This window comes from Schistocerca gregaria, chromosome 3, assembly GCF_023897955.1.
Source record: "Schistocerca gregaria isolate iqSchGreg1 chromosome 3, iqSchGreg1.2, whole genome shotgun sequence".
NCBI classification, from domain to species: domain Eukaryota; kingdom Metazoa; phylum Arthropoda; class Insecta; order Orthoptera; family Acrididae; genus Schistocerca; species Schistocerca gregaria.
The window spans coordinates 756,866,440-756,881,690 of record NC_064922.1 but is presented as its reverse complement, the minus strand read 5'-3'; the positions used below and the strand labels follow the sequence as shown (position 1 = coordinate 756,881,690).

Here is a 15,251-nt window from a genome sequence, read left to right as displayed (position 1 = left end):
TTAAGATGTCCTGACTTTCAGCAAGAATGGTGGAGTTGTAAGCAGCTTTCAGTGTTCCTGATGAGGAGTGGATAGATCCATACAGCTCTTTAGTACCAGCGTAGAAGCCACGCAGGTTCCTTGCATCGGAAAGATTGTGGAGTTCTGTGGCTTTCTGTTGCCACCATTTGTTCTTGATTACTCGTATTTCATTTTAACATTTCTGCTTGAGTTCTTGAAAGTGTGCTTTCTTTTCTGAGCAGGACGGATCTTGAGCAAGGGATAGGTAAGCATCCCGCTTTGCATTGATGATGGCTTGGATTTCTCCATGGTTGTCATCAAACCAGTCACTTCTTTTTGTGCACCAAAACCAACAACTTTCTCAGCAGTTTCTTTGATGTGGTCCATTCTTGTTAGACATCATCTGTGGTTGCTGGAGCTTTGTTAAGTTGTTCAGACAGTATGTCTTGGAAATGTGAGCGAACGTTTTTGTTGTTCAGGTTGCTTATGTTGAATTTTCTGTGGTGGGTTTGAAAAGTGGGATCGTGGCTTGCGATACTTTGGTACTCTGAAACGGCTGACTAAAAGTCTATGGTCAGTACAGCCCTCATCGATGTTTAGTGCTGTTTTTGTGATGAGAATGTCTTTCTTGTCACGCTGTCGCGTAATAACGTAGTCTATAAGATGCCAATGTTTGGAGTGTGGGTGCATCCATGTGGTCTTATAGCAGTTACGCAAACGGAATTGGGTATTGGAGATGAAAAGCTCGTGTTCAGCACATAGACCAAGAAGTAACAACCCATTTGCATTGCAGTTTCCCACCCCTTGTTTACCCATGACGTCTCTCCAAAAACGGTTGTCCCTTCCCACTCTGCCATTGAAATCGCCAAGTAAAATTAATTTATCTTGAATGGTTATTTTAGAGAGAGTACTATTCAGTTGGTGGTAGAACTGATTCTTTGTGTCTTCATCACTGTCTAAAGTAGGAGCATATGCAGAGACGAAGGTGATGAATCTGTCTGAACCAATGGGTACTCTAAGAGTCGTCAGTCTTTCATTAATTGAGACAGGTGTAAGTCGATGATCTTTCACTATTTTCGTTTTTACAGCAAATCCTGCACCATGGATGCTTGGTTCTCCTGCATCCTTTCCCTTCCAGAAGATGGTGTACCCTGAACGTACCTCACTAATGTGACCCTCAGCTGAGAGTCTTGTCTCACTCAAGGCAGCTGTGTCTATATCTAGCTGGGCTAGTTCTTGGGTGATAAGAGCGGTTCTTCTCTCTGGCCTGTAATTGTTCACATCCAGGAGGGTCCTGACATTCCATGTCCCTATTGTCATAATCATTTCATTCTTCTTTTGTTTACATCTGCAGTATAAGGATTCACCTACTGGGTGCGGATTCCCAGCCCGGTTCAAGTATGACTTCCGATGTTAAGCCCATATCTTCTAGGGCCTTCCCCATTCAGGGTGGGCAGTGGTCATCCTAAGTAGGCCTGCCCAGTCGCAGATGCAGGACCGGATTCCCGAGTGGTCACACAGGTTCTCAGGAAGGCGACCATCACACACCTGCCGCCAATGTGCAGGTCCAGACTAGTAGCTTCCAGCCTCACTCAGAGCCTGCTACCATCGTCCTTATTCCATCGCCATTGGTCTTTAGAGAAAATGAGAGGAGAAATTGCCATTTGCGTGAATTTGTTTAAGGTGGATTACAACTTGCGAGGAAGTGACCTACACACTATGATTCTGGAACAATTCATCACGGCACGTATGTATGTGACATGTGACTTCAGGTACCATAACTGCAACGAACTGCCGCGAGCTCAATGATGGCTGAGCGGCGCCTTTACAGCCAGTTCGTCTGGCAGTTCAGTTCTTTCAGCATCTCAGTGACACTCTGGTCAAAGAAATCTTTAAACATTGGTGCTGCCCTTCTCTGTACATACTCAATATCATCTGTTAGTCCTGTCTGGTACAGGTCCCACACTTTTAGCAGCATTCTAGGATGGGTCACACAAATGATTTGGAAGCAATCTCCTTTGTAGACTGATTACATTTTTCCCTAGTATTTTATCAGTTAACCACAGTATGCTACCTGCCTTACTCATGACTGAGCCAATGTGATCATTCCACTCCAAGTCCAAACTACGTGTCAAACCCAAGTATTTGCATCAGTTTACAGATTCCAACTGTGATCGATATTATATTCATATGATACTATGTTTGTTTTTTTTCCCCCTTTTGTGAAGTGCACAGTTATTTTTGAACTTTTAAAGCATTTGCCAATCATTGCACCACTTTGAAATTTTATCAAGGTCTGACTGAATATTTATACAGCTTCGTTTAAACTGCACTTTGTTGTAGATAATTGCATGACCTGCAAACAGTCTGAGGTTACTATTAATGCTGTCCACAAGATCATTAATATACAATACAAACAGCAAAGGATCCAACACACTTCCGTGTGGTATACCCAAAGTTACTTCTACATCTATCAATCAGTCTTGTACCAAGAAATCCTCAATCCAGTCAGGCATTTCATCTGATACCCCATATGATCACGCTTCTGATCATAAGCATAACTGTGGTGCTGATTCAAATGCTTTATGGAAATCAAGAGACACTGCATCTATATGACTGCCTCGATCCATGGCTTTAAAGATGTCACGTGAGCAAAGTTTAAGTTTGGTTTCACATAATCTACGTTTTTTAAAATCCATGCTGGTTGGCATGGAGTTCCTTCTGTTCTAGATACCTCATTATATTACAGCACAGAACATCTTCTAAGATTGTACAACAAATGGATGTCAAGGCTATTGGACAGTAGTTTTGTGGGTCCCTTCTGCTATCCTTTTTATAAACAGGTGTGATCCGTGCTTTCTTCCAGCTACTGGGCACAGTCTTGTTTTTATAAATAATTTCTTTGTAACTGCAGGAAATCATTAGGTATAGCCAGCTGTATAATTGTGCCAAACTAAACTTGGATTGTCAGTACAGTTCAGTTAGAGTTCTGTGTCTCCAATTGTCAGTGGCGCAGTACAGAATGTGTACACTGTTCAAAAGTTGTTGCGCCTCAAAGGGTCGCTCGAAGTTGAGACCGTGCAAGGATTTTTGACACAAGGAGTTGATGTCACTTGAACACTCAGCTATTGCCATGAGAGAGGCAATACTAGAGATCTCAGTGGTGGCCAGTGCTCATTTTCATTGGTGGGACCCAAATAATGGAATTGCTCTGAATTGTTTGTTATATCAGCTCCATTTATATCATATTGCTTTAAAAAAATACTTTAAAAATAGTAAATGTGGTAATTATACAGTTGTAAATTTAGACCTAATCCAAAAAATATTGTAGCTACTAATAAAGCATACACAGAAGTGGACTCAATTTTTGTTTCGTTTTTTGGGTTGTGTGTGTGATATTGTAGTTGGCTGATGAATGCTTAACAGCCTAGTTCCTGGCTTCTCTTCCATATTTAATAAATTAAACGGATGTTTTGGCAAGCAGTCCACTTTATGCATTTTAAAATCACTGTAAGTATACTCATGTTTCAACCCCACAACTCCAGAATATGGAACATAACTGAGAGATGGTCCCGCATTATACATTTCCCCTTCACGAATGGCAATAGGAGTGGAGGTGGGTGGGGGGGGAATGAATGCAGGACCAAACATGAGTCACTTGGATTGTGTGTTGATACTGCGCTTAATTCACACAGCTGCTGCCTAGACAGCTAGCTCATTTCAACAATGGAGCTTTTGATAGTACTTTGCTACCTTATTGTTGAATCTCAAAGGTTGGGCAACAGGTCTTGAAGCAAATAATATGCCGTTTAACTGAAAGCTTTCCGTTTTTTGCGAATTTCTGCTACCTGAGGACTGGAGTGGAACTGTTTAAGGTAGAATTTTTCAAAATATTGGATAGAACAGTGAGTGACACGGTTAACACATCTCATATATAACATGTCATTTCATCTCACTTTAACTTCCAGCCAGTAAAGTGTTAGAGCTGTGTACCTTATTTTGAAAAATATGCAGCAGATTTTAGTGCCATATGTTGACACAAAAGACCTAGTTAACTAAAAAGCTGCTTTCAAACTCCAGTAGAAAGAGCTGATGAAGAGCATGGTCACAATTCCCATTTGAATATTTTAAAATTTTTGTTTTCGATGTATGGGTTATGAGATGCTTATCAAAACATTGAAATATCTTTGGGGATATTTATGACAATTTCAGCAAATTAAAGATGATTAAAAAAATACTTACAATGAACCAGACTGTCAAATTCAGTTATCTTGTCAATGCAGTATGATACACCTGCCAAATTTGACTTCAGTGCCATCATCAAGGAATTTACTGCACTCAAAGCAAGGAAATGGAAAGTAATAATATAATAAGAACAAAATTCTTGGAAAAGAACGTGTTTTTAAAACTTAATAGTAGTCCTTTTGCCTTTATTTCCTATCGCAGGAAGAATGATTGTTTGAATGCCTCTGTGTGTGCGGTAATTATTCTAATCTTATTCTCATAGTCCCTATGTGATTGATATGTAGGGGATTGCAGTATATTCTTAGAATCATCATTTGAACCTGGTTCTTAAAACTATGTTAATAGACTTTCTTGGGATAGTTTACATCTATCTTCAAGAGTATTCCAGTTCAGTATCTCTGTGATGCTCTCCAACAGATCAAACCAGCCTGTGACCATGGGTGCTGCCCTTCTGTGTGTACATTCAATATCCCCCGTCCTATTTGGTGCGGGTCCCACACACATAAGCAGTATTCTAGAGTGGTCACACAAGTAATTTGTAAGTAATCTCTGTTGTAGACTGATTGCACTTTCCCGGTATTCTACCAATAAACGACTGAGCCTATGCGATAATGTATGTAACTATTACTGCTTCCAAGTGATTTAGTATCAATTATTGTTAAGTGTAAATTGATACCCTCTTCTCCATTATTGTACATATAACAAATATTCATTATGTAGTAAATAAAAAAAACACCGAATTCTTTCTTCTCATTTTCACTCATATTCTGCTCACACATTATTTTTGTTATTTCCACCCAACTCCTCCTCCTTCAGATGACTATCACTGTCTTCTGTCTTCGGCTTTCAACCTCACGAATAAATTTCTCCATATCAAAAGTCATGGTGTATTTCATTTCTCGGTCACACAAACACACAGCTTGGCTGCTTGGACGAGTGTGCGGAGACTGCAGGCAGCCACATATGCTCACTGCGAGACATGCTGTTGCCCGCAGCCAGCTGGCTACCGTGCAGTTGCCCACATTTCTCTGGCTGCCACAGCCAGAGAATCCTGGTTGCCCAGTGTGCGGCTTACCATAAGCTGTCATTGTAGTACTGGCTGCCGCAGCCAAGCTGCCTAGTGCGTTGCCGCTCTAAGTGGGAAGGAGCCAAGGAGGGCAAGAACGGGAGAGAGACAGCATGGTTTACTTTGCTGTTGGGAAAGTGTGGGGTATGCGTGAATTGCTTTCCATCCAGCAGGCCCACCCAAGCTGGCCCTACACTGTGCTGTAGTGGGGGAGCGAAGCAGTGTCACCATGACTGCAATTTCACAAGCCTGAGTTGTGGAGGGCATACAGGTCACTTTACACTGGCCCGTGACACTGGCTCAATAGCGTACCTACAGAGAGCACATAGTGACATCGTGTCTCTGCAACAAAGCACTAGAAAGTGGGCCTGATTACATCTGGTCTCTGTCACTTGTACTATAGCAAAGTCATGTTGTACTCAAATTGTTCGAAATAATCCCGAAAAAATACAGGGAGTAGAATTATATCACTAAATTTCCAGTGGGACAAGTCCCCACCGTCCGTTGCGAGAACCACAACTGAGAGATCTACTTCGTAGTAGTTCCCCACAGTGAAAAACCCCAGCTGATGGCTACTACATACAAATTATGGTCAGTACATACTCTGAGGAGAATGCAACAGAACTACATACATGATTTTTTGAGGGAACTGGGAGGTCTGTGTCAAAGTGCACAGCGTACAACCATCTTCACACTATCAATTTTGCCTCTCAAGTATCCATTATAAACAACTGGATTTGAACATTGACCTAAATTTGTGTGACACCTGTTGAGTGTCATAGAAGAGTGTGAAGGCGACCAGGTCCTGTGCACATCTCCAGCATGCAGTCTTGGAGAGTTCAGCAGGGAAATGTGCCTGTTGTATGTAGGGCTAGTATTGTGTAGATATGTCAAATACCTCTACACCCTACTGGGGGGGGGATTTGAAGACCGTACAGTATTGTGACAGGATCCTCTGGCCTGTTGTCCAGTACAGCAGTTGATGTTTTGACAATTCGTTCATAATGCAAGACATTATACATGATTACATTGCACCCATATCAAGAACAACTTGCTCCAGGAGGAAGGAGCAATCAAACTGAATGGTTTGCACATAATGGTTTCACCTCACGTGGGCTACCATCAATACCAGCTTTCGTAGCAATATGTTGACCATCCTGTGGTGGCTTATTGAGGAGGATCTGAGCATGTTAAAATGCACAGTACTGAATATTACTCACCAGCAAATTTTGATTTAACTCGTGCAAAAAGATGTGCACTTTCAATCAGGCTACCTGTATTTTGTTTTTATTTCACAGTAAAGCTATGTTTTAGTTTTGTAAGACTTATTCTTTCATTTCTTACTCCTGTTGAATCTAAGCCTGGACATATTTACAAAGATGCAGGTGGTTCTAAACATTTTTTGAGCAGTTTATTTTATTTTTTCCATTTATTTTGTTCCAGCTTATTTCTTATTGTGAACATAACTGATTTGAAAAGTGCAATCTTAATTTTTTCCTTTCCATATTCTTCTCTCTTCGTGGTGCTGTTACATTTGCTTAGTATCTCCAGTAGACTTTCATCATTGGAATTTAATTTATTTATGTGTTTGTCTCTGTGTGTTTTCATGAATTGATAATTATATACATCTGATTCTGGCAGTAATTTTCAGAACAATTTTTTTTTTCTAATAGTATGAAATATGTCCTAAAAATGCTTACATTTCATTCAAATTCGTAATCATTCATAGAAGGCACTCTATATTTCTCACTTGGCTCTTTGAATAAAAAAGTTGACAACCATATCAGATTAAAAAAATTAGGAATCCCAGGAGATACCATGTAACACCACCTCTATACTTCATATGCTAAACAAGCTGTGGCATCTGGCAGCAGTTTTTAAAGCTTTCAGATGCCAAGTGCAAAATGCGGCTGGCAAAATTAGTAGCCTTCTATAGAGATACAACAACACTAAGAGACCTATAAAAAATCAGATTGTATGATTGGTCGTGGCAGATATGCAAGGTAGTCGCGGCAGAGACTACCACAACTTTCAGTACTCTTCTTTCAATGTACAGACTGTGCTTTATAATGGCACAATAGCCTCAGTTTGTCAAAGAAGTGTGTCCACAAATTTCTTCAGGTATGTGATAAGCAGCTTAAGCCACTCACTGATGATTAGATCATGTAGAGCTAATAGTCGTGAGAGTGTTGATAGCTACATTTCATCAACTTTTCCAAACAGTCCCAGACATTTTCCACCTGATTTAGTAGGCCAGTTGAGATGACATAAAGTTCCTGAATGTGTGTCAAACCAGTAAAGTTTGTGTGCAGTCCTGTGAACTTGGCTGCCGTCATCTTGGACAACAGGAGAGTCCACAGTATACATAAACATGAACAGTTTCTCACTAATAATATTGAAATAAACATCTTGGTTCATGTTCACACTAATCAGCCAGAGTGGCTTCCAATCATGGTAGTATGGAAAATGCCTCCATAACATTACAGAACCACCTCTGGCCTGAACTACAGCCTCCATGTACTGTGGGTTAAACACCTCATTTGCCTGTCTATGCACATGACACCTTGCATCCTTAAAAAAAAAAAAAAGGCAAAATTGTCACTTGTTGGATCTAGTTACACACCTCTCTCATCCAGTTTCCAGGTTGTTTGGCCAATTGTGTAACACTGTGAGCAGTTGTCTTTTGTGAAGTACAGTTTCCTCCGCAGTGTTCACTCAGAAACTGGTTGATATGAACAGTCTGTATTCGCTGACAACACTAATTCAATTCAGGTTTGAAACTGTTTCTCATGGACAAGGTGTGACACTCATCTCCTGTCCCTGTCGGCTAGAATCTTTTTACAGCCACTTTTCTTACACTATGGTACAACAGGGCTGCAAGTAGTGCACCATTCTCTACAGACACATCAGGCAATCTGTATTGAGAAAACAACATATTGGGCAACCTTATTCACAATGCAGTCATGTATATGTGCAAACATGATAGGCAATAGCTACAGGGTGTTTCAAAAATGACAGGTATATTTGAAACGGCAATAAAAACTAAACGAGCAGCGATAGAAATACACTGTTTGTTGCAATATGCTTGGGACAACAGTACATTTTCAGGCGGACAAACTTTCGAAATTACAGTACTTAAAATTTTCAACAACAGATGGCGCTGCAAGTGATGTGAAAGATATAGAAGACAAGGCAGTCTGTGGGTACGCCATTCTGTACGTCGTCTTTCTGCTGTAAGCGTGTGCTGTTCACAACGTGCAAGTGTGCTGTGGACAACATGGTTTATTTCTTGGAACAGAGGATTTTTCTGGTGTTGGAATTCCACCGCCTAGAACACAGTGTTGTTGCAACAAGACGAAGTTTTCAACGGAGGTTTAATGTAACCAAAGGACCGAAAAGCGATACAATAAAGGATCTGTTTGAAAAATTTCAACGGACTGGGAACGTGACGGATGAACGTGCTGGAAAGGTAGGGCGACCGCGTACGGTAACCACAGAGGGCAACGCGCAGCTAGTGCAGCAGGTGATCCAACAGCGGCCTCAGGTTTCCGTTCGCCGTGTTGCAGCTGCGGTCCAAATGACGCCAACGTCCACGTATCGTCTCATGCACCAGAGTTTACACCTCTATCCATACAAAATTCAAACGCGACAACCCCTCAGCGCCGCTACCATTGCTGCACGAGAGACATTCGCTAACGGTATAGTGCACAGGATTGATGACGGCGATATGCATGTGGACAGCATTTGGTTTACTGACGAAGCTTATTTTTACCTGGACGGCTTTGTCAATAAACAGAACTGGCGCATATGGGGAACCGAAAAGCCCCATGTTGCAGTCCCATCGTCCCTGCATCCTCAAAAAGTACTGGTCTGGGCCGCCATTTCTTCCAAAGGAATCATTGGCCCATTTTTCAGATCCAAAACGATTACTGCATCACGCTATCTGGACATTCTTCGTGAATTTGTGGCGGTACAAACTGCCTTAGACGACACTGCGAACACCTCGTGGTTTATGCAAGATGGTGCCCGGCCACATCGCACGGCCGACGTCTTTAATTTCCTGAATGAATATTTCGATGATCGTGTGATTGCTTTGGGCTATCCGAAACATACAGGAGGCGGCGTGGATTGGCCTCACTATTCGCCAGACGTGAACCCCTATGACTTCTTTCTGTGGGGACACTTGAAAGACCAGGTGTACCGCCAGAATCCAGAAGCAATTGAACAGCTGAAGCAGTACATCTCATCTGCATGTGAAGCCATTCCGCCAGGTTTCGGGTAATTTCATTTAGAGACTATGCCATATTATTGCTACGCATGGTGGATATGTGGGAAATATCGTACTATAGAGTTTCCCAGACAGCAGCACCATCTGTTGTTGACAATTGTAACTACTGTTATTTCGAAAGTTTGTCTGCCTGATAATGTACTGTTGTCCCAAGCATATTGCAACAAACAGTGTATTTCTATCGCTGCTCGTTTAGTTTGTACTGCCGTTTCAAAAATACCGGTCATTTTTTAAACACCCTGTATGTGCGAAGCATGCAACAACCACCACCACCACTGTCATACCTTAGCAATAGATCTGGCCGAGAACCTGAGAAGATTCTGACCCTACATAAAATCACCAAACGGGCCTAAGGCTTCTATCCAGATGCTTGTTGACCAGTTTGGTGTGGCAGTAAAGCATAACAAAAGGATAACCGGAGTTCTCAATTTCACATTTAAGGAATCATTCAGTCAGGAGAATCATACAAACTACAGTAAATTGACCATCACACAGACTCCCTTATAGACGACGTAGTAATAAGCATCACTGGCGTGGAGAAACAACTGAAGGAGTTGAAAACAAATGTCTCCAGATCTGCATGGAATTCTAGTATGGTTTTACAAAAAGTACTCTTCAGCATTGCCCCCTAACCTAGCTTGCATTTAATGTGAATCTCTCACCCACCACAAACTCCCAAGCAACTGGAAAAAGCTGCAGGTGACTCCTGTATATAAGAAGGGAAAAACAGTGGATCCATAAATTACAGATCAATATCTTTAACATTAGTTTACTGCTGAATTCTTGAATGTATTCGGAGGTTGAATATAATAAATTTCCTTGAAACCATAAAACAAAAAACAAATCAGCATGGTTGCAGAAAGCATCACTCGTGCAAAACTCAGCTTGCCCTTTCCTCTAATGACATACTGTGAACTACGGATGAAGGGCAATAGCCAAGTTCCATATTTCTAGATTTCCAAAAAGCATTTGACACACTGCCAAACTGTAGACGGGTAATTTAGGTATGGGCATATGGAATAGGTTCCAGATATGTTAGTGGCTCGAAGACTTACTTTAGAATCCACATGTCTCTGAGTGTTCAGCAGAGACAAGAATATTATCCTGCTTCACACAGTTATGTCATTCAAATACCTGGGCATAACCTTGCAAAGCAATGTAGAATGAAACAAGCATGTGAAGACTGTGGTAGGGAAGGTGAATAGTTGACTTTGGTTTATTGGGAAAATTTTGGCAAAGTGTAATCCATCTGTAAAGGAGCAAGTAAATAGACTGCTAGTGTGACATATTCTTGAGTACTGCACGATCTTCGGGATATGCACCAGGTCGGATTAAAGGAAGACATCGAAGCAGTTCAATGGCAGGCTGCTAGATTTGTCACTTTTAGGTCTGAACAACAGGCAAGTATTTTGGAGATGCTTCATGAACTCAAATGGGAATCAGTGAAGGGAAGGCAACTGTCTTCTTGAGGAACACTGTTGAGGGAATGTAGAGAACTGGTGTTGAAGCTGACTGCAGAATGATTCTACTGCCGCCAACAAACATTTCACGTAAGAGCCGCAAAGCTAAGATTTGAGAAATTGAGGCTCATGGAGGCATACAGCAATCATTTTCTCCTCATTCTTTCGGTGAGGGGAACAAGTAAAAAATGAGTAGTGGGGGTGCAGGGTACCCTCCACTGCATGTGCCATCTAGTGGCTTGGAGATTATATATGTAAATGTAGATGTAGATATATATGTAGCTGTAGCTCCTCTCTACCATTCACGCATCTTCATGTTGACCCATCTTACTGTGCTGATTCCATACAACTGAATGGCACATATACACAGTGTCACTGGGGTGGCTTAACGTCAGTGGTGAAGGGACATATGGCCATGTAGTACAAACTGACTGGTGTGCTTTTTCATGGGAGTGACTAGCATTTTTTGTAATGAGCTCGTGACATTCCACCAAATGAAGCTAGCTTAACTTCTTTTTTGTAAAATTGTTGCTCAGTGGTATGAGAGTGATGATACTGAGCTATTGCCCCAGGCTGTTACAGTGAACTTCTCCCAGCATTTATGATGCTACTATAAAACACTGCATCAATGAGCTGCTGTTTTATTATACATCATTTAGCCAGGCTTCAGCTGCTGGAGACCGGTGTGTGTGTGTGTGTGTGTGTGTGTGTGTGTGTGTGTGTGTGTGTGGTCTACTGTTGATAAATGCCTTGTTGGCTGAAAGCTCATTTTGTGACAGTCTTTTTGTTATGCCTATCTGCAACTCAGCATCTCTGCTATATGGTGAATAGCAACTACCCTTTTACCCTTTTCATAATATTGTTACAGTTCATCCTTGATGTTCCATTTTTTTAAATGTGTTTGACTGGCAATTTAATGACACTTCACTAGTTTAACATGTCATTGCATTAAATGAAAATAATAATTATATTCAATAACAATATGAGGAATACATAATAATAATAATAATAATAATAATAACCACCACTTGTTACATTACACACCATGTTTCACAAACAAATACGAGAAATTGTCTGCTTCACAATGAGATGCAGTTTACACTGCATGTGAAATGCTGCAGTTAGCAGAGGCTTACAGTGCTCATTCTCTTTATATGTTACAGATAAAAGAAATTGTTAAAAATGATGGAGTGAGATTGCATATCCTCAAATCACTTTGTGTAATTTGAATGATATGCTGAGGCCTTATCCTAAATTAGAAAACTTTTTGATTTCCAACTTTTGATTCAAACTGTCACTTATTAGCCTAACTGAAGGAGCATTATTTTTTATGTGATGCCACTTTTAAAGTAATAAACAATTACTATCATATGGCAGCGTAAATAAAGGTATTTGTCTCTCTTAAGCATAATTCCTTAATTTGATCTTGTTCATCATTCTTTGTCACCCATCTTAAACACTTGTTGAAGCTCATTTCTTTTGTTCAGCTACAAGCATATGCTTACTGCTACATTTTGTTTATATCACCAAATCCTTACCCATGAAGAGAATCACTTGCTTGATCTCTTTGACAATAAATTTAAATATTCTCACTGTTGACTGCCTCTTCCTTCCACAAACTCAGTATTTTAGTAATAATTAAATTTCAGTAAAAAAGTTGATGGTTGCAGCAAAATCATATAAAAATTACTTCCATAGAGATTTTTCCATGCATAAACTATAAACTATAGGGGTGCACCCAGCTATTGATGGAAATACAAAAACCATAATTTCCAGATACCGATTATTTCAACTGGTTTGATTGTAAATAGTTTCCTTTCATAAGTCAGTGATGACAACATGATATTTGATTGAACTCCTTCCAGGCATGAATGCATTAAGGACCATTGCTGGTGTACAGAGGACGATTCCACATGTTTTAGCATGTTGTGGGTGCAACAAATTTTTCAGTACAGAAACTGCAAGAAAAGAACCAGAGGAGATAAAAATACCAGTACCATGGGGGCATATTGCAGGTACGTACACATATTTGCACTTGATATCTAGTGCATCAGTTGTGTTATGTAATTTAACACACACACACACACACACACACACACACACACACAGACAGACAGAGAGAGAGAGAGAGAGAGAGAGAGAGAGAAATTAATCCCATTTACATTGTGTGATACAAATAACAAGCATGAATACACAACCATTTAATAAATTTCAAAGCAGAACTGTTGGTACAGCTGGCTTGCACATATCAATGTAGCCTTGGTCTTTAATTTATAGAACATTTACTGCTATAGAGACTCCTTGGGTTAAAATGTGGCAGGTGATAGAGAATGCAAACTGTACTTGTTTGTAGGAAACGAACAGTCAGAAATGTGTAGCAGGGGCGAAATGTAATGAAGATAGGGAAGCACAGCAACCTTAAAAAACACTAATTTCCCAACACTATCATAAAAATGTGGTATGATTCCAGACAAACATAATCATAGATGGGAAATACTCCTTGACATGTCCACTCATTTGTGTGAGTATGGATTAATTGGAGTCAAGACTCAAGGAGGTGGTTTTGAATTTTGAGGAGAATTACTCACAACAGTGGCCAGTATATTGCTCACATCAAACATGGTTTGAAACTCAATGTCTAACACATACAAATAGATTATAGGAAGTACAACCATCTTAACTGTTGTTGTCTAAATCATTCACCAGTATTTGTGTTGATTTTTCAGTTCGGTTAATAAATAACAGCTTTTCGTCAAGTTGGGGTGGTGTGTGTTTCCACAATGGTAAATTAAGGATTAAAATAAATTTATTGTAATAATTGCTTAACTAAGCCTAGTATCTGACTATGTAATGAAACCTGAAACTGATAGCAGTGAGATTTTTGGGGGGGAAATTTCAGTGTATGAGTATATCAAATGAATAGGCAAATGGATAATGGAGGTGGTGTATTTGCCGCAGTAGATAAGAAATTCAGACCCACCATGATAGAAACTGAAGCTGCATGTGAGATTGTCTGAGCAAGACTCATTGTCAAGGGTGGGCATAAAATGGTAACTGGATCCTTCTATTGCCCACTAGATGTGTATCCTGATGTAACCAGAACTTTACAGAAAACTTCAGCTCACTTGTACCCAAGTCCCCAATCATAATGCAATCATCGTTGCAGACTTTAATCATCCAACAATTAATTCTACATCTACATCATACTCCACAAGCTACCTAATGGTGTGTGGTGGAGGGTACTTTCGGTACCACTATCTGATCCCTCCAATCCAGTTCCACTCATGAATAGTGTGTGGGAAGAACGATTGTCAGTAGGCCTCTGTATTGGCTCTAATTTCTCGAATTTTCTCCTCATGGTCTATACGTGAGATTTATGTGGGGGGAAGTAATATGTTGTCTGAGTCGTCCTGAAAAGTGATGTCCCGAAATTCCAATAGCAAATCCCTCCATGATGCACAATGTCTCTCTTGTAACGTCTGCCAGTGGAGTAACAAGTGCCTTATGACTCACTTCTTTTGTGGATGAGTTACATTTTCATAAGATTCTTCCGATGAGTCTTGTCTCCTTTTCCCACTATCTGTTTTATATGGTCATTCCACTTAAGGTCACTCTGGATAGTTACGCCTAGATATCTTATGCAGACGCTGTCTCCAGCTGTTTGTCATCAATAGTGTAGCTGAACAGTAGTGGATTTCTTTTCCTATGTATGCGCAGTATGTTACATTTATTTATGTTCAGGGTCAACTGCCAGTGTCTGCACTATTCATCAATTCTCTGCAGGTCATTATGCAAATTATTACTATCTTCTGGTATTGCTAGTTTGGTATAAACAACTGCATCATTTGTGAATAGCCTTAAAGAGCAACCAAAGCTTTCTACTAGATCATTTATATATATTGTGAACAGCAACAGGAATGCTTCCCTGGGGTACTCTGGATAATACCTTTACATCTGTCGATTTAGTTCTATTAAGAGTGACGTGTTGAGTTTTGTCAGCAAGAAAGTCTTTAATCCAATCACAGGTCTGCTCCAATACTCTGTAAGCTCATATTTTTTTTCATTAAATGGCAATGTGGGATGGTGTCCAATGCCTTACTGAAATCAAGGAACACAGCATCCACTACACTGTGGATCTCATGGAGGAACAGAGCGAGCCGAGTTTAGCAGGATCTCTGTTTGCAGAATCCAT

At 40.4% G+C, this 15,251-nt stretch overlaps 1 protein-coding gene across 11 annotated transcripts in view; it reads left to right on the top strand.

The window, feature by feature from the left end:
* LOC126353938 (probable serine hydrolase) overlaps nucleotides 1-15,251 on the top strand; it is a 178,828-nt gene that overhangs the window by 136,284 nt on the left and 27,293 nt on the right. For all 11 annotated transcript variants that reach the window (XM_050003209.1, XM_050003217.1, XM_050003216.1 and 8 more), the window contains one exon: nucleotides 12,925-13,074. In XM_050003209.1, the coding sequence (XP_049859166.1) occupies nucleotides 12,925-13,074 (150 nt within the window). The remainder of the gene's footprint in view (nucleotides 1-12,924; nucleotides 13,075-15,251) is intronic.